Genomic DNA, 23,518 nt, shown 5'->3' on the forward strand with positions numbered 1-23,518 from the left:
GGGGTGGAAAAAAAAACACGGTTAGGATAGTTTTACCTGAGCTCTGTGACTTTCCAACAAGAAATATGTGTTTTCAGTGCTTTATTAGATAGGGCAGCTGAGCACAACAGGAATTACAGGTGTGAGAGCGGAGAGATGACATGCAGCAAAGGGCCACAGCCTGGACTGACCCCAGGACATTGCCTAAGGACAAAACTTTAATGGTATAAACTTTACTAGGTGAGTTTCCAGGACCTCTGATTCTCTGGGCCAGACTCTGATGGGTCCACTCTGTAATCCATCCATGCCTTCACTTGTGGTGTTTTTATGGATTATACTTTACTTTGCAGGCTGTATTGTTTTGTTTTCTTCTTACTGTGTGTTACGAACATATCTTGACAATAACGGTCTTAATCATTGATTTGATTGACTCTCTGTGTTGTTATGTTCAGAGTGAATAATTAAACCAGAGCAGGCAGCGATGTTAGATGTGTGCACAGACTGAGCTCCGGTCTAGTTTCATAGACCTCGGTCGGCCATGTTAACATCAGCAGACCCAGACTCCAGGCTCATATGACACTTGTGTAATATGTAGTATGTGGATGCTTATCGAGGAACAATGTTGGGATTGACATGGTAGTTACATAAACAACCAGTTTTTTCGTCAACTCAGTAATAAAGCACAATTGTGTGATTTAACTGAAATGTAGTCTGCTCCGTCATCATCTTGTCATGTGGATAAATACTGATAATTAGCATAAGAGGAAACTTAAAAAAAATCAAACATATATATTAAGAATCTCAGTTAAAATATGATAAAACTCTTTCTGCGGCTAAAATCACAAACTGTGAATGTAAAAGCTTTTATTTTGCAATGTTGCACGATCATATTGAGACCTTTATTTTGAAATTTGCCCATATGTTATTGATTGCTCATTCAAATAAGCCCTGAAGCACACGGACTAGTCCCACACTAATAATAATAAAAAAAAAAAGCTCTGTGTAGATAACAGGATGCATTGATGATAGCACAGACAAAATGAAGCCAGTTTATAATAACAAGTAATTAGATTTATCCAGTGGGTTTCAATCAAATTAGATAAAATAGGCTGTGATTCTTTTCTTTGACTTCATGAGTTTCACATTATTTCCAAAGTAAGCTTAAATCCTTCTCCCATTCCTCCCACTGCAGATCCTACAATTACTGTGAAATGATTATTATAAAACATTATTGAATTAATGAGCCAACAATTTAAATGTTAGTCATCAAACATTTACTTCTATGTTTTTTTTCTGTGTTTTTTCCTACTAGGGAGTTTTGCATTTGTGGAGTGGATTACTGTAGAGGGGATGAGTTGGACCCCGGTTTCAGTCCTCGGACCCTCTCTGGCTCAGGATATCGCTTAGTCACCGCCGACCACCGGGAGAAGCAGCGCCTCCCTGCGTACGCACCGATTGGCCGGTGATCTTGACGCGCTCTCCTTCTCCACAGACCGTCTCCAGTCCAGGGCGGGGCTGAGCCTCCGTCAAACTGAATCAGGCTACAACCGGCAGGAGAAAACTTACCCCGGGTCGATCCATGGAGCAGTGTGGGAATGCTGTATCCGTAGGTGGGAAGCAGAGAACCGGAGCGCAGCCACGTTTGGGCCACATCACCCGGGACTGCCCGCGCCGCTGGTGTGATCAGGAGTGACCAGATTTGATCCCGCGGCACCGGGCTCGGCTCAAAAACATCTGCTGGGTGGGAAAAGAAGCGCGTTTATTCCTGCGCCGCTATCAGGATGATGTGACAAACCACTCATCTGCTGCCTGGGAGAAAATCTGAGAAGCCGGATTTTTTTTTTTAATTTAATTTTTTCCCCCCCACGGCTGGAGATCATCTGAGCTGGTTGTCATAAGGGTAAGTTGTGTCATTATTTCATAACTGTCGCCCATACGGAAGGCAGCAGCCAAGGGGAAAGCGCTCACGCGTCGTGATCGAGGAGGATAAACGAGCTTATAGTAATCGATTCAATTACTAATCAAGTGATCGACATGGGAATCCTTCATATGCAGGCTGGACATAGTAAGCAAAGCATAATTCGGGATACATGGTGCTGCTTTTAGTGGAGTTTTCATAGTGAAAGTAGGCTATTTAAAGTGCCCATGTGGTGTAATTGAGTCTACCTTTTAGGCCCAGTCACCTTTTTAAAAAGTGTGAAATACCTTACACATCGATGGGATGTTGAAGTGGATTTAATGAGGTGTGAAATGAGCCTCCTGTCCAAAATGAGACCCAGGCTGAGTGGCTAAATTACTTTTTTTTTTTTTTTTAGCCTACTTAAACTTAAGGGGAGATTCCTTTCATTAGAGCCACACCATACGAGCCAGTGTCTTGATGGTTTAATTTCAAAATCAGGCAGCATCGTCTCAGGTGGCTGCAGGCTGATGGGAGATGTCTCGACCTAATTGGAAATGAATCTAAATGACAACGTTGCTGAACAATTGTCACACCATGACCTCACTCATCCCTGTCATCCTCCTCCCACTCCTCTTCCTCCTACTCCCTCTTCCTGGTCATCATCAGCATCACCATCCTCGTCCTCGGAGGCAGTCATGGGTGCTCATACGTGTCTCTGTGAATCAACAAATAACAGCGTCACACATTTGATGTGCTGTAATGTATCCGGCACGTGAATGTTACATAATTCATGAAAATGTGGATGAAAAGAGCAGCAAACCGCACGAGCTCCTCAAACCATCTCCCTGCACGCGGCCCCTCTGAACCTGAAAGTGTTATTCCTTCCTCAGATCTTTGTTTTTCTTCTGAATTGTGGTTTTCACAAGGCACTAACACACGGTGACTCAAAGTGACTCATGGCAGACAGTCACAAAAGGGCACAAATTCCACAAAATCACACGCGTGGCGACGCCACCTAAACGTGTAGATTTGACTCACCAAGAGGCTGAAAGCTGCAGGACGGCAGCTCACATATTAACAAACTGCAAACTTGTTGACATCGGAAAGGTTACGCGCTCCAATGTCCAACAATACCTGGGCAGACTGAAGTGAAACCATAGACGCACTGTATTAGAAACTGCTGAGTTATTTTGGCAGACAGGACATAGGAGCACATGGCCTGGTTTGTGTGCCCAGTGTTCCTGAAACCGAATCACATGGAGGGAGGGGGATCATGGCTCGGGGTGATGTAATCACACCGATAAAGCAGGGCCCTGATGTGTGATAGTGGCAGTCATGCTCATCTTCTGTATCTACTCCAACGGGACCCCAGAGAGAATATTCCCAGTGTGTGTGTGTGTGTGTGTGTGAGTGTGTTTGCATGTTTATGCGGGTGCATGTGGGTACGTGATACTTGGAGGGAGCTGGGAGCAGCTCTTCTGAGGCAGGTGGACCATCCAAGCCGGCCTGTGTTGACTAGCTGGTATGTGAGTTTTTCAGGGGGCCACACTGTAGTCATGCCTGCATGACTCATGGCGCTGGACCTGTCTGTCCGTCAGTCTGGCCAAGTGCACAGTCCTGCACAGCCGCCCCATGGTGTTGCCTTGAAAAGAGCAGGAGTTTACGCTGAGTGGTTACGCAGCACCTTCATTCATTACTACTCTCCAGTCTTTCCATACGTCTCACAGCACGCACCGACATGCAATAGCACCATAGTGATGTTTTTCATGTGTGTCCTGATCACTTCAAGATGATACATCTGCTGTCAAGACGCAGCTCTTGAGTCCAGCATGGGCTCTCTCTGTAGATCTGATGCCGTGCTGATGAGATGACACAGTTTTCAGCAGGAATACAAAGACGCTATAGATTTCCTGGCAGGAGCCTCCTGAAACCTGCCGTTTCCAGAACATGGGTGTACTCACTGTGATTGTTGGTCATTTTCTTCGGGTCTCTGGACAGAGCCGTATCTCTGGGTTCAGACGGTACGAGCGTCACTGGGCTGAACATTTCCATGTGTGCAGAGCACATGCTTCTCTAAATAACCTCAGGCTGCTTCACCAACAAACACATCTGTATCACGAGTTGAAAATTTGTTCACTTGAGAATCCTGTTTAGCAGGCGACTTGAAGTTTGCTTTTATTGCTGACCAGGTAGAAAATGGCCACGTCTGTCTCTGTCTGTAATAGATATATACTATACTATATTATGGCCTCCTTTAAGAAATACATAAAATATTATGTATTTCTTAAAGGAGGCCACAATATAGATTTCCATCCTTTAGGATAACCTGATAATCCTGCATGCTTTTAATTACGCACATGTTCACATCCTGTTAAGCCCTGATGGGGCACTAATTATCCCATAAATTTCCCCTAAGCAGCTTTTAAAAAGTCCACAGTGTATAACAAAACCACTTAAAGCTGGAATAGGCAGTTCTCTAGAAAAAGCAAGAATAAAAATAATACAGCTCTCCTCCAGCTGCTCTCCCCTCTCTGTCTTAAACCGCCCCCACCAGACGGAGCACAGGACAATGAAGTTAGCAGCTTCAGTCATGCCAATCACCTGTATATACCTGTATATGTAAAGAGGAACTGGTATTAGCTGCAGCCACGAGACTTTGGCTACAGTTAGCAGAAGGCTAAATTAACTCTGAATGTGCTTTCATGGTGAATCTAAAGATCATAAATCTAATCTAAAAAACACAGCAACACACTTAGATATTACTGGAAAATGAAGTCAGCAGTCTCTCCATGTCTGAAAAGTTTTGCCGACACTGACTCATGTTTTTATTGCATTTATTGGTGCCTCTCTGTTTGATAAGTCTTCCTTTGAAGTGTGGACAGTTGTTCCAGCGCTGGAAGAGTATCAGACTTGAACACACATCTGAGTTTACAGGACAGTCGATATGTGATTGGTCAAAGTCTAGATTTTCTAAAGCCTTAAAACGGCCAAGAGGAGGTGCAGAAGTCTAGTTTTCTCTCAGACCACTTGAATTACAATATGCTCTTATTTTGGAATATTTGCCCAACAACATAAGACACCATGTTTTTTTTATGGCTCCGCCATGACAGGAAAACATTAGAATTATTATTACTATATTCAGTAAGTTGTGTGTCTTATTTTATATTCCCTTAGCAAAAATTAAAAATTAAAAAATTATTAAAATATTGGTGAAAATTGGCCATTAATGTTTCTCTTTCTCCTCAAATGTCTTGTTTTATTTACAACCCTAAGATATTCAGTTTGCTGTTTGAGCAAAGAAACCAGAAAATATTGAAATGTAAGCGGCTGGAGTCTTTTTGATTGATTGATCAATTATCAAAATAGTTGACTATTATTCTAGTAGTTAACACCGAATCAATGAATCATTGCAGCTCTACTTTGTAAACTTTGGGATCTTGCCTTGAGTTTAAAATATATTTTTGTGGGTTTAAACAGTGCTTGTCCGCTCATCCTAAGTTTGTAATGGCCGACCTGCTCCCTGTAGGTTTATAGTGTTGAAGAAGATGACATCATGCGGTATATGAAAAGCTTAGTGAAGTATTATAGAGATTAATTATGTATCTCTTTGAGACCGTCATATATCTGTCATCACAGCCAGTGTCGGCTTTGTGTGAAAACTGCTACAGTGAAAATTGTCTCGTGGGTGTATTTGTGAATGTAGGGCACAGCAGCGGTATCTGGAGAGGTCAAATATGTTAACCAACTTGTTCTGCTACTTTAGAGACAATACACATGCTTTCCTGCTAAATGTATTATTTACAACTGTTCCCACAACTGAGTTCAAACAGGCATTAGCTTAAAAAGCATGTCAGGTACGGTTTTCTAGGGGATTGATGGTGGGAAAGCCCACAGGCAGTGTTTGAGCTAGTCCTCGCTCAGCTCGTACCTTTTTGACTTTGATGTGGTTACGGTTTCGACTAAGTTGTCAGGAGCAGGAATAGTGATTTGTCTCGCATGTCAAATAATGTGGTATTTGTGGAAAAACAGTCGCCGAGTTGTGTCTCAAGTGTCTTGCGTGCGTAAGCAGATACGTTCCCCTGCTATCAGAGGCAAAAACAGAACAGCAAAACATGTATTGGTTGTGGTGCGTTGATTTTAATTATATAGGAAGTGTGGGTTCTTTTCTTGGTTTTACGGATCATCATGCTATGGCTGCATGTTTGTCTGCCTGGAAATACAGCACACTGAGCGCTTCCCCTGTCGACGGCTCGGTTGTGTGACTCACAGCCATTGCATCCAATTGTTCCCGTCCCATGACATCTTGGCGGTGGCATGATGCAGGCGCAGCCATGACGGTGAAGTCAGTTGTGATGTAATGCAGCAGGGCTATTTCAGGTCTACCTCTGAGCCTCGAAGGCCTCCGTCTGCCAGCATGCCACCCTGCCCCTCTCTCAGTCAGCACCTCATCTGTCATTAGCCAGACAGCCATACGTGAATCGGTATTCACAGAATTTACTAGAAACCTTTGATGCACAGGTCTGGAGAACAGTCACAGGCGTGACTAAATTGAAAATACAGGTTACTGTGAATTGTTTTCAGTTATTTGGTTTAGGCTGACATTAGGCTGTAGCAGGGATGAAAACATCTAATTTGGGGTTGTTAGTTACAGGGTGTCTTTGGTCCCCTGGCTTGTGTTCTCACTGACATGGTGTCTGAGGCTGGTTAACCTCAGGACAAAGCACATTTGGGGCTGTGGGAACGCTGTGTGTTTTTCCTTAGAAGACTGGCGCTTTATAGACAAGCAGTAATGGCTCCTTGAACTTTGATCTTCTTCTTTGAGTGTGAAGAGCTCTCAGAGGGTGTGTCAGCAGATAAACCTATAAATATCTTTCTTTACTTGGTGCCTCGAGACATTAATATATATGTCAGGTATGCTGCAATTACATACACTTACCTGTGTGAAACCCCCTGTGTACACAAGCTTGCATACCAGTAGTACAACTTGACAGTCAATTTGTGCAATCTGCTTGTTAGAAATTCACTTTTGTTGCAGATTACTGATAATTGGTGGTAATTGTTTATATATATTTTTTTACATTAGTACAATATTCTGACTGTTGGAGATATTTTGTCTTGCAGATTAAATAAAATGCTAAAGGAATATATGCACCAGTTTAAAGGATTTTTCACAATCTGGCAACCAACATTTCTAATAAAGCCTTTAGTTACCTAGAAAACCTTTTCTAAAGTTTGACTTTGACAGAAAAGGTACACAGACCAGAGTTTAATATTCTAAATACGTCCACAAACTGTTTTTTGTGTGTTGCTAATCCACAGAAGAGCCTGTAGTGTAATGCATTCAGCACAGGTCTCAACTGCTGCAGCACTTTGTTGTGTCTGATAATTGTCAGGCCAGAGGACCGACTCAAGGAACACCATGACTGATCCAGTACCCAAGTACTGTTACAGCTCCAATGAGAGTGCAGTTTTAAATAGGATAGCGTTCCCCCAACCCCCTTCGGTCCTCCCCCCGCCCCTCTATCTTTGGCACAGTCGGTCGTCATACCCAGAGGCTGTGAATCCTCATTGTGTACCAGACTGCTAAACTCAAGTTGACTGTTCCCTGAATGGAGCTGTACACACACAGTTATATCTGGACAGCTTCAGCAGTCCCACCAACATCACATACCATGCACCAAACTCACTCCAGCAGCTTTCCCAGAAATTAGGGTGTGTTTTGGACTCCTCTGTGACTTGTCTTTTACTGTTTTTTTTTTTTTTTTCGGAAGAGGTGGATCTTGTGTGCTCTGAATGCTCTTTTGTTTTGACCGAACTTGGAACTTTTTATTTTCTAGCTGTACTTTTATAAGCAAATAGATTTTGGTTGATCAGCTGGGCTGTGTTTAATGATTGTCTGTCAGCCAGATTGATGTGGCATCGATCCAGACGCTGTTGGCATATTTGAACAACTACCTGATCCCTTAACCATCTACTTTCCGTTTCTACTGCTTCTGTTTCTCCTCACACCGGTGCCAAGTTTCCCTTCCATTTGCCAGTTGAGCTTGTAATGTTGTGTGCCAGGGAAAATGATGTAAAGCCTCTCATTTATGGTGCCCAGTTGATCACGCCCAGTTATAGTGAAGGCATTGCGCTTGCAGCCTAATGTGTGGTGAGGCATATTCACTCAGAACTAGCAAGAAACAAACATGAACAGTAATGTGAATCAAGAGTGATTTATTCCTGGAGGTTGACAGGGTTTCTACTCCAACTGTTAGTTTCACTTCTCCCATCTTGTCTGATTTAGACACTCTGTCTCCTCACCAGTGGTGCATTTCCTGATCATTTGTTGCTTCTGCAAGACAGTTTTTGCTTGTCGTCAATTCTGAGCAGAGAAAGGAACTGTCCCTACATGTGAGCTGTGTGACCTGGCGGAAAAACTGACTTAATTCCCATAGAAGAGACTGTGTGTTTTCTTAAATTAAGTCAGGACTGACTGAGAGAGCCTCCCCCTCACTGGGCCTGTGACTGTCCCAGAGGACCTGCCCCAGCCTTCCCAGTTTTCCTGTGCCTTTGTTGGGAGTTTTCCACAGATCTCTTGGTCCAGCTGCATGGCTTCATTCTTCCTCCTTCCTTCCGACTATCCTCACTTTATATCTCCCTGATCCCAGCTCTCAGACCTTGGCTTAATCTCTTCGTATTCCCATGGATGGCCCCTGACGTCCTCAGAGTAGCCTGTAATAGAGACATAAGGATGGATGAACTCAGACAGTTTTATTTGCTTTGATCACTGATCTGTATGTACTTTTGTGAATCACATGAATGCTGTGGTTCATAGCTTGTGTTGTTGTTATCATGCTGATATCACTTTGGCAGAAGAGACACAGAAGTGCTATTCAAGCCAGAGTACAGACTAACACGTGCATCTGTGAATATTTTTTAGTACATGAAAGGTTTTTCTCTGAGAACTATCTTTGAATACCAGTCGTAGAAATGGTTCGGCGCTGATGAGTGATTCTCACTTGTTTTGACACAGAGACCCAAATCTCACCTCACATTTATCTGAGTCACTGCTCCACGATCTACGTTGTTCACATCCTTTGCCAGAATGTATTCTGACCCACATTTGTGTCCCACCACAGTGACTGAGTCACCGTCAGACCCACAGATTACTCTTGTGGGTTAGAAATGTCAGACTTCATCAGAAACTCACTTTGTACAGTAAATGTTGGGGTTGTTTTTACACAACAGTTTTAGCCGAGCGTGTGTTGCAGTTGGTGTCTGCATGATTGATGTGTGTGCTCTTCCCATCGCATGCAGTCCTGGGAACTAAAGCATATACTGTTGCTGTGAATGAGCACTTATCTGTTGGTCAAACCGCTTTATCTTCCACAAGTCATGCCCAACCAGATAAACTCTGTGTGTGTGGGACTCATTTTACTGATGGCTGTCTGCCTCTCCTGCTTCTCTTTCATCTGCGTATTTGCCTGTGTATCAGATGAAAGAGATTCAAATATGTGAGCTTTATTAAAATGTTTCCCCTCCCTCCAATCCAGAGGGGACCCTGAAGGGAGGGAACTATATAGGTCTCTGCGTCTGTTGCCTCTGCTAAAATAAAATAGAGTGCTCCAACCTGTGATAGAATCAACTTTGTACTGTCACGCAAACAGAAAATCTGGCTGTATGTGACAGCGATATGTAACATTTAATGTGCTGTGGTGCAGGAGGAGGCTGCAAGCCTCAATTGATATTCCCTGTCCTTCAGTTGACTCTGACTGTGCTGGCTGTGCACACCTACACACATACACACTGCACACTCATAGACACACATGCTCACCCGCCCACATGTGTGCACGTAAAAATATATTCACAGCCTGTAGTGGTGAAAATCAATGTAGTCAATAACCTGGACTCTGGGCTGTTTAAAGGTCTGCAAATCTCTCCAGGAGACATTTTCTGAAATTGCATGTGAAAGTTACATCAGTCGGAGGCATTTTTGTAATTTCAGCAAGTATATTTGAAAGAATGAAAGGATAAAACCTTAATTAGACATTACTATGAAGGTTGAGTCAATCTATGAGGCTTTGATTCAAATCACTAATTCAGACCAGAGTGATTAATGTAGAAAAGAATAAATTAGTCAAACATTTGGATATTCTAATATTCGATTGAATGATTTATATCCTGTGGTCATTACTAGCGAGTGTAAGTAGTGAATTTATGAATGTTTGATGCATTTTTATCACACTTAGGTTTTAATCTCACATCCTTGATATGGGTGTTTCTCCTCTCTTGCACAAGTTGGCTTTAGTGTGCTTTCAGAGAGATCTAGCAGTGACAGTGGACGTAGAGCGCCAGCAGCTGCTATCAACGAGAAAAATAAAGCAACCGAAGAGGGGCCTCCCGACTTGCTCAGTCCTCTTTGACCAATTTTGAGCAAGTCTTCCATCTAGTATATTGTTAATTAATATTTTTCCTCAGAAGAAGTTACTTTTTAATCCACAACTCCAGATTGTAGATTTAATATTCACTGTAATCATGAGTAACATTTTAAAGCAATGGTGCAATATAACAAGAATTCATTCGCTGCCGTCTTTGGAAACCCCTTTAAACACTATTTTAGAGGGTGACTTTGGAAAGCTCCATGTCCTGAAAGACAGCCTCCATTCTCTCCTCTGGTTAAATCCGTGCTAATATGGCTAATGTACCAGTGCTACAGGCCACACTTCATCTGTTTTCTTCAATAGACGTGTCAGCTTTGATGTCACACTACACTGGGATCTCGCTCTCCGGCCGCTCTGCAGCAGTCCAGAGTGGGCGGCAGGCCTGACTCAAACAAGGCCTATTATTCTCTGCGTACGGTGACGTCTGCTTCATCGTGGCCAGGGATGGGATGTGTATGTTTACATGTGAAGCGTAGATGGGATCCTGTGCATGTGAGCAAATGTATGTTGTTTCCTTGGTTGTGTCGACCGGACACGGAGAATGCGCCTGGTCTGCAGTGTGCTTCCTGCCTTCGTTTGCACGTCTCCCCCTCCTTTGCTCTGCACTTCCTTCCCTCCAGCACTCCTCGGTAAAATAAGCAGTAACCTGACCTCTCTCCATGCTGGTGGTCTTCCACAGAGGATGTGAGATGACAGAGCTGATGGCTCTCCTTTGTGAAGTATTTTTAATCCTGTTGATTGATTAGATCACAAAGATAAACCTAAACAGTTGTGATAGTAACACGACACTGTGTGCTGGGTTTTCTCAGTTTGTACGACTTGATGAGCTTACACTGGACACAGCTTGTCTATTAACCACACATGTCGAACGCCGTGTCTCTGCTATACCAAACTCATCTTGTGCCTCACCCTGAGTAATGGTCTCAGATGGGAATTTGCTTAGTGTGCCGTTTCCATTGATGAAGGAATGAAAACTTCAGTCTGCTCCTGCTTTTTTTTGACTCTGATCAGGCTGCACAATGACCGTTGTTCAGCCCAGTCCACGTCAGGCCATACAATGCAGCCTTTTGTAGGCTTGATTCAGGCTGATATCATGCTGGAAACTATTTAGATGGGGATCACATGTTGTTAGGGCACGCTGTCTCTGAGATTCTCCTCTTACTCACTTAACAAGAGAATGTCAAACCTCCTGTAGACAATGAGGTGCTTGTTTGTAGTCTCAGGACACATTTGGGAGGACAGGGCACTGCAAGTACGATGGCTTACTTCCCCTTTGTTGTCTAAAGCATCCTCTCTAAGTGAGCTACAAAATCAAACCAGGGCAGGTTAAGGGGTGAAAAATACTCCACAGAAGTCTGATGCTCATGTTACTGCACACATGGCGATTATGTAATGATGATTACGGCGAGCGGCACAAGTAGAGATCTTTGACGACTGTCTAAATTGGAAATATAATATAGAAGTAAAAGTATGTCCGCACTTTGGAAAAGGCACTCAGATTCATGAGTCTCTGTGGCACTATGTGTAAAATTACAAATTATGCAACAAGCCTTTTTTTCTGTGGTCTTTTTTTAAAGAAACATTTTGAATCAAACTATGTTAATTTTATGATATCATTAATTGCTTGTAATGTACAGACGGTCTTGGCTTAATCTAATTGCGTCTCATCCTTTTAAACCCTGTGAACAGAATAAACTATATCCTCCATTAGACGTGCCGGTTACAAGGCCAGATGTGCAACTGCAGCCACTGTATCTACATCTCCCACTGTTCTCTGTTAGCCTCTGAGATGAGGTCGGGCCCCCTGGAGTATCACAGTCTTGTTGAATTTCATTAACTGTCTGTGTTTGGCACGCACATTGTCTCCTTGCCCCAGTGTGGAGTTGTACAGTAGGTTTCAGTAGCTGCTAGACTCTCCACATTCTCCACACACTGAGCTGTAGCGTACAGCTGGAGATGCAATACGCTGAAGATAAGATTCTATGGTAAACAAAGAGGTTTCAGGTCTTGCAGCTGCCTAAAACAAACTGCTTATCAACTGCTTTATTCCCCAAGTAGTGAAGGTTGTTTCCCTGTGAGCTCATTCAACAGGGTGTTTCTTGATCTAACGGAAGTTGTCATGGAGTATCCACCCAACTCTTGTTATTCTATAGAACTATATCTAGTTGTCTCTGCCTGTGAGGTGTATAAATAGCCCAAGGCAGGGGAGTTTTTACTGTCAGCATCTTCCTCAAGATTAGACACACAAACTCTGGACTCCAACATGACACAGATTTACTAAGTGAGCCTTATTTTTCCACTGAAGTGACGACAGGCCTTTACTATCTGTTTTGAGCTGAAACAGGCGTGTTAACAATCCTGAGAACAGAAGATCTTCAGCGAAGGGCCTCTGCCATGTGCACAGTAGCTCCAGTAGGATGGATGTAGTAAATAATTCACCTGTGCAGAGTGACTAAATAATTCAAGTGCTGAATTAGCCACACATTTAATAATGTTGCACCTGTAAAGCAAAAAGGAAGAAAACTTTGTGAAAAGCACAGCTGATGTTCTGTTTGTAAACTCACTGAGATTAAAGTAATTATATATCTCTCATTGCGGTGTACTGTTAACACGTCTCACCTCTCCGTCATATTGATTTCCTTTGCAGGATATTGCTACACACAGAAAGGCTGAGTCTTGTACTGATAAAATAACCAAGCGCAATTTTCTAGGACCTGAAGTCGCCTGGCAATATATAAGCCTTTGTAAAGGAAGACGTGAAGCTGCAGGCAGGACAATGAATACAGATATTGCTCCTGGTGACAGTCATTTCTTGCACAAAGATTAATAAACACATCCAGTTCCATAAAACTAGTTTGATGTGCACAGCTTTTGAGATGTGTAGTCACATTTGCTTTATAAAGAAAACCGTACAAAGCACAGAGATCTGGATCAGGATGTTTTTTATGTTGGTCTACAGTTTCATCCAGAAGTACATTTGCAATTGAGCTCTATAAATACACCACATGCACACAGCCCGCTGTTAGGAGGCCATTTATACTTTCATGAGCTATTCATATCTCTGGCACTCGATCCTGTCATTTAGTAAACACTGTTATGACAGTGAGGGAGCCTGGCAATGGACCCAATACAAATCTGTCACTCCAGACTGAAACCACTGAGACTAAAAGGTTAAGTCTCCATTGTAAAATCCCACTGAGCGCTGACAGCCTGAGCTAAGGATCTGTGGAAAACATGGGAAAAGGCATGAGCCGCTCCACCCCTCTTGGCAGGGACTGCCAGCCATGCCCACCTTGCCAGTCACAGCAGCCCCGCCTGCCCCATAGCTAGCTGTGACACTTGATCTCAGGGTCAGCTGCGACAGATATTTCTGCTGTGTGTGTTTTTTAATGTCGTAAGGGCTGTTTTGATGTGACAGCCTGTCACATGTCACTAGGGTCAATTCATATGGCTGCAGCTTTACTGGTGCTCAGTTGCACTTCACTCTCTGGCCTATGGCTGTTTTTTTTGTGGACTATTTTCTCTGCTGTAAGATGGACAGAAAGAGAACTAGAAGGACGTTAAGCTTGAACTATGGACCACCGCTTAATTTTATTTTTGTTGAGGAGCAATTTGTGGTTGGAAAGCATGTGTTAAAGTGACACTGTTGGTCACCAGAGCAGCCAGAAATGAAGAAACACACCAGAGAAATGCTCTAATTACTCCCTTAGTTATATCATAGACTGTGATAACTGTGTCCAAATCAACTTCCACAACTGATTTAGTCATCTGGCATTAACGTCTGCTCTGAAGTGTAACATGTTTATTTTAATGCCTGTTTCTGTGCTGTTTCTGCTCTCCTCACTAAAATGAAATATCAGTATCTTTGTAGTCTTCTCGGCTTCTTAATTCATACCAGTCGGAGGCACAATGAGCTATATAAAGATCAAAAGCGTTGTTCTGCAGTTAATGCGCAGATGGGCCTCAGATGCCTGTAGGAACTACACAAGACCCGTGCCTGCTGAGTTATTACGTGCAAATGATTTATGTTTAGTTGTTTGTTGGGTTGAATTGCCAAATCTGTTGCTTCTTCATATTGTTTACCACATGCCGCCACCCATTCGGCGGAGTGACTATGTGGTCATGAGTTTCTCCTCATTATTACGAAATCCAACATTAGGGAACAGCAGCTGCTATATATTGAGGTTGATTTCACAATGACAGCATTAAGAGTGTCTGATCTAGAAGGCATTTCATTTGAGTAATGTCTGATTTACTTTGTATTTCTTCTTGTATGGACCAGAGCCTTTATTAAGAACGTTTCTTGTTATATTAGTGAGAGAATAACTTCGGCAGAGTGACTGCCTGAATAGCCGAGTTTCCCTCCATTGTTTCCAGTCTCAACCAATTCCTCCAGCATGGAGTGAAACATAAGAAACAATGGATAGAAGGAGCATTTATAGTGAATGACTAACTGTGAGAGCATGGAGAAAGCCAAACATAACCTGTTTGTGTCCTTAGTTGGCCAGTAAGAGAGTAATCTATTAATCAATATGGAACCTGCTTGCGGTGCACAGAATTGTAGCGGAATCACTCGATATTGAAATGCTTGCTAGAAAATAACGCTGCAATAATAATTTGAGTGCAATTGGTAAAAAAACAGACCTGTAGTTGCCAAAGACGTAAAAGTGACACTCAGAAAGAGAAAGAGGATGAAAGTAGCCAAGGAGGAATGGAGGCCTGAGGCCAGGAAGCGCTGCAGCTCTCAAGAATGAGGTATGCGGACTTCTCACTACTGAATATAATGAGGTCATCAATCATGGCGCCTGCCCATGCATGCTAGGCGGCAATTCCTCTCGTCTACTGTCCACCCTGACTCTATAATCCCTGCCGGGAGCAAGTAGGGCCCTACCTGGTCAGCCATCTGAGGCTTTATCAGGCTCGACACGGCTCTGTCAGCCACCCTCAGTGCGGCTGCAGCTAGCCTGCCTCCTGTAGAGCAGCACATAGCAGTAGAGTACACACAGTACCCGGAAACCAGCCAGCTCCTGTCCATAATGGTTAGACTTCATGTGGTTTCCTTCTCTGCCATTTCAGCTTGGTTCAGTTTCAGCCAGAGATCTTGAGGAATGCGAGTATGGCATGCACTGAGATTAGAGGTGGCCCTGGTGAGAGAAGATTTCAGAAATGCACAAATATTTCACATGACTATCTCAGAAATGTTTAATACATGAATTGTTTTTATAAAGCATGTGATATGGAAGAGTCACGTGTACTTTGTAGGTGATAGGTGTTTAGTTTAAAAGGCTCTGTGTCCATCATTTCTCCTCACGCACATTAGTAAATAGAGACAGAAGATTTTAAACACAGCAAAAGATATAAAGGAGGCCATGGCCAGATTAATATTTTATTTATGGCAAATGTGAAACAGGAGGGCAGTACTCTCTTGCAAGCCTGTGCGCACATTTGAAGCGTAACAGCAGTCGGTGAAAACTGGTTATGTTGTGCACAATGAACAAGCACAAAACGAAGCAGAAGCACTGCCCCCATCCTCACTAAGCTTTTTTTTTTTACTCCGCCTCGAGTGTGTTCAAGGTGGCACTTAGAGCTCCATCCACTGAGCCGCCAGTCTTCTGTTTGACTTTAAGCCTCACCTGTGACAGCTGGGCCTCCATTGTCATACGCCAGTGCCTTTCCTCGCATGACTGGAGACCATTACCAAGTGATTATATTAAATAATGGCGTGGAAAACTTCATTGGTCTTGAGTTTGTATGCAGAATGCATAACAGTCGAATGCAGCCCCCCCCCCCCAGACAGAGAAGGAAAGTGCTGGTTATGCCTGTCAGCCCCAGTCATTATGGCCGGCTGGACGTCCCTGCACCTGGAGAGACGTCTCTGTGCTTGTCCTCTGTGTTTTGTCCTCTTGTCTGTCTTCTCCTGCATAATAGCGTGTGTAGTAGAGAGGCGGCCCGGAGATGCACTGTCAGCCCCAGAATTTAAAACAATCCATGCAGAGTTGTAATCGGTCTCGTGATTGAGTAGGAAGTGTTGGATTCGCATGAGGACCAAACGACAGCAGGAAGCCAATCTTGCGAGGCTCAGTGCAGTTATGGGTGTGGGTGTTTTCCCTCTTTAGATGTGAATCTTGAAGTCAAAACAAATCTTTTTGAGAAACTAGATTAAATCATGCTGGTCTAAAGAATGTGAACTTCAAATCAGTGCCGGGAATGTAAACACTGTGAGAAACGATTACAGGAATCGAATTGTTGCCATACGACATCTCAACCAAAGAAAAACGCAATCACCTTGAGAGTAAGATAAGACATTATGGTGCATTCGCTAAGCAGCTGGTCAGGTTTAGCAAATCCAATAGTAAAGGCCTGTCTCACTAAACCCTTGCTCTACAACTGATTTTCTTTTACCGTCAAACTTGACCATGAACAGATAACATGCACTTCCAAGGGAGGACTAATCCCCCAGTCTGGATAATTGCCAAACATAGAATTCAATCAACTCTCCTTCCCCCAAGGATATCTCTGCTTCTGAAGGACTTCCTGTCTATGAAGACCCATCGTTCTCAGACAGGGTTTAGCCTTGAGTCCTAACTTCTCTTCTGTGCAGTGATTTCTAATTATCACTCGATGGAGAGATGACTGACATTTTGAGTGCTCCCTCACAGTGAGAAGTGAGTTGGTGGCTGTCGAAGCAATGCTTGCGTCTGAGCTATGCCAACTGTTCCAGCTAAACTCCTCCGGAGACACGAGTCGCAGGCCCGTGCCAGTTCAGCTGCCATGTTGACTTTGGATGAGGACGAAAGAGAGAAAGAGGGAGACAGACTTCCACAGCACTTGGCGTGGCTGTCTGTCGAACGTTGGAGGTTTACCTTGGGATGTGACCAAATGCTCTTACAGCCCGCTGATCAGCAGGCTAATGGAAAACTATAACAATAGCTGCATTAATGCATCACCTTGTGCCGACGTGTTCTGCAAGACTGCTTTCAAATGTCTACGTATTGATGTGTATTCGGCGTGATCAGAAAGCAGTTTTTGCAACTGTGTGAGAGATATTGATTTCCCTAGTCTCACTGTCATTTAAAGCTGTCAGATATTTCAGCCTCCTGCTCACTTAATTAACATAGTTTCCGTGGGAGTTTAATGTTTAATCTAGCTGTCATGTAGAGAGCAGGAATAAAGAAATGATAAATCTCTAATTGCCTGTTAATGGCAATCACTCACACAGAGACTACATGCAAGTAAGGATGAGAAGAGTGGGAGACAGCTGGGAGGAAAAAAGCCTAAAGCAGGAGAAGTGCAGTGCAGAAACAATGAGGGCTGTTTAGTTTGCTACCACCCATCCCCTCTTCATTCTCTGGAGGCAGAGCAACATCAACACTGTATTCAGGGGAAACAGGGTTAAAGCAGGTGGAGCCAGAGCTTAAGCAATTAAACAGTGTTTAGCATGGAGGAAAATTAGGTTCCCTCGCTGTCTGTTTTCAGTTCAGTTGCAGTCTGTTCCAATCTGCAACCCTGAAGCTGATACTCCATCCCTTCACTGATCTGCTCTATATCAGGATCCCTGCTGTTTGAACTAATGGCAAAAGTAATTAAATGTCGGGTGTTCTTGCCTGGGGCACGAGAGATGGCTGTTGTGCGCTAGCAGAGATACTGGTTTGCATTTCCCTAATGTTGGTAGTCGGTCCATGAGAGAGATGAAGTCTGTGATGATTGTTGTCGGTGCGTTTAGACGCAAATGACTTTGCAGGCTTCAGTTATACAAAACTGGTGTCAACATGTGAAGTCAAACGTCTTGAGTGGTTCAAAAGAGAGCAGAGAGTTAAACTGAATGTGCCACTTTTCGCTTTGTGCGCTGGTCCTCATCCACCCATCTCTCTCTGTTTCCCACAGTCGGGGATGTCTGGCTCTGCATCAGCCAGCTTTGGTCCAGTCTGCCCTGCTAATCTGGTATCATGGTCCAGACAATGTCACTGGAGGTCAAAGAACATTCAATATAAAAACCTAATAGGCCAAAACCTTCCAGACTGACAGTGAATGAAAGATGAAACCCCACTATAACAACTTGCAATGCACACGCCTGTTTCATCAACATCCCATGTAGTTTTTCTGCCACTCTCAGAACTTATATATCAGCATATGATAAAGTAACTTCACCAGTGTCCCTCTGTGAACTGGTGAATTGAGAAATATCTGTCAGCGAGAGCGAGACTGTGTTTAAATATTAACACATTGGCGATGACCACTGCTGCCCTCAGTCTGAGGTTTTCCTTCCGTCTCTGCTGAGATCCACTGACAGCACTTCCCATCATCACTTGGGCTAAAACAGAAGCCTGTGGTGCGTTAAAATGGCAATGTGAAGCAGATGTGGTCACTAGAAGCCGTGGACTTTTTTTTTTTTTTTTTCAAGGAGCTGTAACAGGAGAAGTGAGGACGTGACCTGTTGTGACTGCTCAAAGCCCCTGCAACAAAATGAGACTCTGAAACAGAACTTAAAAATGGGAAAGGCATTTTTCAAATTCTCCTTGTTTTGTAATAGCCCCATAGCTGTGGAGACGCCCTCTTTTGCAAGGTTCACTTTTTCGCTCTGCAGAACGGCAATCGCTATTTTGTGCATTCCTCTTGTCCGCAGAGTGAAAGATTGCTTTAATCAATGATAAATGTGAAACTACGGTGGCAAACATTTTTGTGGGATACTGCCTGATCATTTGAAGAGCAAATGATGATGGCTGTGTACTGTTCAGCTTTCCGTGGGAATAATGGGAATTAAAAAATGACAGGAAATGAACCACCAGGCCCAAAGAAGTGAGGTTAGCTGGTGGGACAATAAAATGTGGGCCTGGTGATAACAAGGCTGCGGCTGCACGCTGGCTGTCTGATGATGAGGTTTACTGTGTGCCTCCTTTGGTGCCCAGGCTCTGTCATGGGAATGCATACACAGTCATTAGTCTCTGATAGATGTGCTGGAAGCAGAGCAACTTTCAACCACAAACAGGGATTAAGTTTAATTTTAACTGTAGAATTAAGGGATTATTTTAAAGACTCCAAACTTCCTCACGCTCCAGCACAAATATTTATTGTTTTTTTGTAAATGGCTCTGAACTGTTTTGGGAAAGGGGTAAACAGCTGTGGACTGTTCTCAGTGGTTTCCTCCTTGCTATCTAACAAACAGACAGATGTGAACGCCCATGCTTGAATCAAAGGAGAGACCTTAGCACCCTCTTGTGAAACAGTTTTGCAGCACAAACTCACTGTGACCATCATGTTGATAGCAGCAAACAATGCCCCTGCATTTTTGATTACTTTTACATGTGATTCATTGTGATTCATTACAATAAAATCATTTTCTCCTCCTCTGTTTGTGTAGCTGGCAGGCCTGGGGTGGGACAGAGAGCATGGCTGAACCACGGCGGGAGAGCACCAGCAGCCTGCAGAGGAAGAAACCTCCCTGGCTCAGACTGGACATTCCCACGGCTCAGATGTCTCTAGACGAGCCTCCCACTTTTGTTCAGGTGTTCTTTCTCGCCGAATCCCCCCTCGTTCTCTTGTCACCTTTTGTCATTTTTGTCATGAACTGCGGTCACACTTCTCCCTGTGTGTCCTTTCCCATGTAGCCGGTGAAAAGGCAGGGGTTCCTGCGCAGTATCAGCATGCCAGTGGAGACCTCTCACCTCCAGTCCCCACCCCGCGACTTCTTTGACACCCGGCGGCCTGTCCTACAACGCCAGTCATCCATCACTCAGACCATAAAGAGGTAACGGCAGTTAGCAAAACACTGGGTTTGAATATTTACGCCATTATATATATATACAGGGTTGTAGCTTGCTTCAAGAGTCTGATATGAAGATGCTCTTTACATCTGAGAGGTTATAGTATGTATACTGAGTTTAGAGATTATACAGTTAAGTAATATAAGCTGCACATGCTAATGGAAGCTTCCAGAGTTAAATGGAGGATTTTGGCCCCCTTTCCCCCCCTGCTTTCCTTACCCTTTTGTCCAAATTGTATGTCTGTTTCTGATTTTAAAAAAATCTTGATGTCCTCTGTCTGTTAATAACCTTCCTAATGCTGTAAATCTCAATAAAATTTAACCTAACAGTCTGCTTTGCTCTCTCTGCATGATGGCTCCAGCTCTGTCCAGCTGCACTTTTCCCTTCTCACTGCCTGTTGTTGTCTTTTCTCTTTCCTTCTTCCTTCTGTTCCTTCCCGCCACCTTCTGGACCTGCTCTGCCTGGTCACAGCAGCAGAAGGGTGCACTTTGAGCGGATTAACACGGTGCCCATTAAGGGGCAACGGGCTGCTCGCCGCAGCTCCAGGAAACACCACTCGCTCTCCAGAACCCTGCTCAGGTACGGCAGGAAGTCCCTCGCATGACTGATAGGGTGTTGGGGGTCAGGAGTCAGGTGTGAATGCTCACTTATTGTTTGTCACTCAGTCTGCAGCTGTTGGTCGTGTCATGTCCACAAGTATTTCTTTTGAAATGAGTCATAAGCGAACACAAAAACAAAAGCCGCAAATTCCTCTTTATTTAGAGTCACCAGTGAGCCATGCCAGGCAGTGGGAGGGGCCACATGTTTCCCTACACATCTGTCAAACAGCATTTATCACAATGCAGTTGGATGGTGTCTTTAGTGGACACTGATTAGATAAATCTGGTTTATGATCATGCTCAACCATACCCATAGAAACAATGGTTAACGAGTTTACCTGTGCTAGAATATTAGCCGTTAAAACGTGTCACTGACGCATATTTTAAGAGGCAATAAGCAAAACGTGTTCACTGAAAAAACGAGTGAGCGAAGCCAGTGAACATTCACTCTGCAGCTGGTAATTAGTGTAGAAACAGCTAGCTTGCCTGAACTTTCCTTTGAAGAATGTTTCCACTTCCACTTCCTGCCCTCGGGACGCAGTAATGTTGTTTGTTCTGGTACTTATTAGGCTTCAGCTTTAACAACATGATTATATGTATAGTCTTCAAGGTTTGGTGAATCGGGCCTTTGTGGGAGGGTGGTGCAAGGAACAATTAAACCTCCGAAAAATCTCTAATTCGCTATGTTAATTGGATTTTCTATCTGCTTCTGTCAGTTGAGACTTCTGAATCTGAATAAATTGGATTTTATTTGCAGCATCAGAACTCCAGTAAATCCCCCTCTCGCTCTTGCTTTCTTTGAACATGTAGACTTTGGGTGAGATGCGTTCAGTGTGTGTTTACCTGGCTGTCTTATTTCCCGGTCTGTCTGGACATAAACATGCCCAGGCTTGTTCCCTCTACTGGACCGATTATCTAGGACACTTTTTTTTTTTTTTATATCCCAGGAAATCTTTTCAGTCCCACACATTTATCCAACCATTTATAGGGCTCTTAAGAGGGTCATCGGTGAGTGCAACTATATCTCTTCAGCAAGTTTCATTACAGTAGATAGCATTTAATGAAATGTTTGTGAGTTTTGTGGCCCAGAGCTGAAAGGTCAGTGTTTGTGATGTCAGGGGAACAGCGGACTGGTTTGGGGTCAGCAAAGACGGCGATGCCACACAGAAATGGCAGAGGAAAAGCCTGCGCCACTGCAGCCTACGCTACGGGAAGCTGAAACCACAGGTGATCCGAGAGATGGATCTGCCCAGCCAGGACAACATCTCCTTAACCAGCACTGAGACACCACCTCCCCTCTATGTCCCCTCCTCACAGCATGGCATGCAAAAGGTAAAAGAGCGTATGGTTTGATTAATGCTGTAAAATATGTCAGAAAATATTTTGGCAGTCTTTGATTGAACTTGAATAAGGAAACAAATTAAAAAATGCCAATAATGGATCATTCTTTTGCCAATTTTCAACTCAAATTGATGTCTGAGGTGAAATACGGCCGTCTCTTGATAATTCAAATAGTTTTGCTCTTTCTGACGACCACTTGTTGAACCCGTTGGTCTCCAGATTGTGGACCCATTGGCGCGAGGCCGAGCCTTCCGTATGGTGGAGGAGGTGGACGGCTACAGTGTGCCTCAGACCCCCATCACCCCCGGAGCCGCCTCACTTTGCTCCTTCACCAGCTCCCGCTCAGGTCTCAACCGACTGCCTCGCCGACGTAAGAGGGAGTCTGTGGCAAAGATGAGCTTCAGGGCCGCAGCAGCGCTGGTCAAGGTAAGAAAGCATGTACAACGCTTGTAAAATAACATAAATATGATAAATAGATACGAACATGTTACTTTCTGTGGCTTACTTCACTGTGTTACTTTATAACCTGCTCTGATTAAAAGATTACAGCTGTGGATGCATATATTTTTTATGGGTGTGTGTGTGTGTTGTGAAGGGGCGCTCATTACGGGAGAGTACTCTAAAACGGGCCCAAAGACGCAGCTTCACCCCCGCCAGCTTCATGGAGGAGGACATGGTCGACTTTCCCGATGAACTGGACACATCTTTCTTTGCCAGGGTAAGGCAGAAAAAACTCCAGAAACAGAAGAGTGATGCTGTTGATGCTGTCGTTTCTATGTAACCATGTTCATTTAATGTAATTTTCTTTCCACTATGTTCTTTGTAGGATATTCTGATGCAGGAGGAGTTGTCCACATACGCAGACGAGGTGTTTGAGTCTCCGTCTGAGGCGGCCATGAAAGAGGCAGAGCCCAGCAGCAAGAAGGATGAGACGGAGCTGACAGGCAGCGCCCTAGATAAGACAGAGCTGGAGAGGAGTCACCTCATGCTGTAAGTTTCTCTTCTGGGGCCACAGAGTTTGTCATTCAGGCTGTGCTGATACCGACGTTTTAGAAGTGATGATCAACACTGAGTCAAGTTTCTGGAAAACAGTGATACAGCCAGATGATACCCCTGATTAAGTATCAAAAAATCTGTTTCAAAAATGGACAAAGGATGAAACATATAGCTGACACACCACTTTTCACTTCTGTCTCCCCCCTTTCGTCTCGTCTGTTTCCTCCTCCAGACCTCTGGAGCGAGGGTGGCGTAAAGCCAAAGAAGGAACTCCAGGACCACCAAAGGTGCCCTTGAGGCAGGAGGTGGTGAGCGTTACTGGACAGCGGCGTGGGCAGCGAATCGTTGTGCCTGTCAAGAAGCTTTTTGCCCGAGAGAAGAGGCCTTATGGATTGGGCATGGTAGGGAAGCTCACAAACCGCACCTACCGCAAGCGCATTGACAGCTACGTCAAGAGACAGATCGAGGACATGGATGACCACAGGTACTGCACTTCCTCGTGTATCTTACTAATGAGCG

General features: G+C 44.0%; 1 protein-coding gene across 3 annotated transcripts in view; it reads left to right on the top strand.

Annotated features, from left to right (window-relative positions):
- Positions 1–1,465: 1,465 nt before the first annotated feature.
- Positions 1,466–23,518, top strand: part of rhbdf1a (rhomboid 5 homolog 1a (Drosophila)) — a 28,280-nt gene continuing 6,227 nt past the window's right edge. The window contains exons 1-9 of one of the 3 annotated variants that reach the window (XM_070848050.1): positions 1,466–1,879; positions 19,661–19,805; positions 19,908–20,047; positions 20,535–20,642; positions 21,781–21,994; positions 22,223–22,429; positions 22,599–22,721; positions 22,830–22,993; positions 23,232–23,483. In XM_070848050.1, the coding sequence (XP_070704151.1) occupies positions 19,689–19,805; positions 19,908–20,047; positions 20,535–20,642; positions 21,781–21,994; positions 22,223–22,429; positions 22,599–22,721; positions 22,830–22,993; positions 23,232–23,483 (1,325 nt within the window). In that variant the 5' untranslated portion in view covers positions 1,466–1,879; positions 19,661–19,688. The remainder of the gene's footprint in view (positions 1,880–19,660; positions 19,806–19,907; positions 20,048–20,534; positions 20,643–21,780; positions 21,995–22,222; positions 22,430–22,598; positions 22,722–22,829; positions 22,994–23,231; positions 23,484–23,518) is intronic. The other 2 variants (XM_070848051.1, XM_070848052.1) reach the window with 2 other exon arrangements.

Source organism: Pempheris klunzingeri, chromosome 17 (genome assembly GCF_042242105.1).
Source record: "Pempheris klunzingeri isolate RE-2024b chromosome 17, fPemKlu1.hap1, whole genome shotgun sequence".
Classification (NCBI taxonomy): Eukaryota; Metazoa; Chordata; class Actinopteri; order Acropomatiformes; family Pempheridae; genus Pempheris; species Pempheris klunzingeri.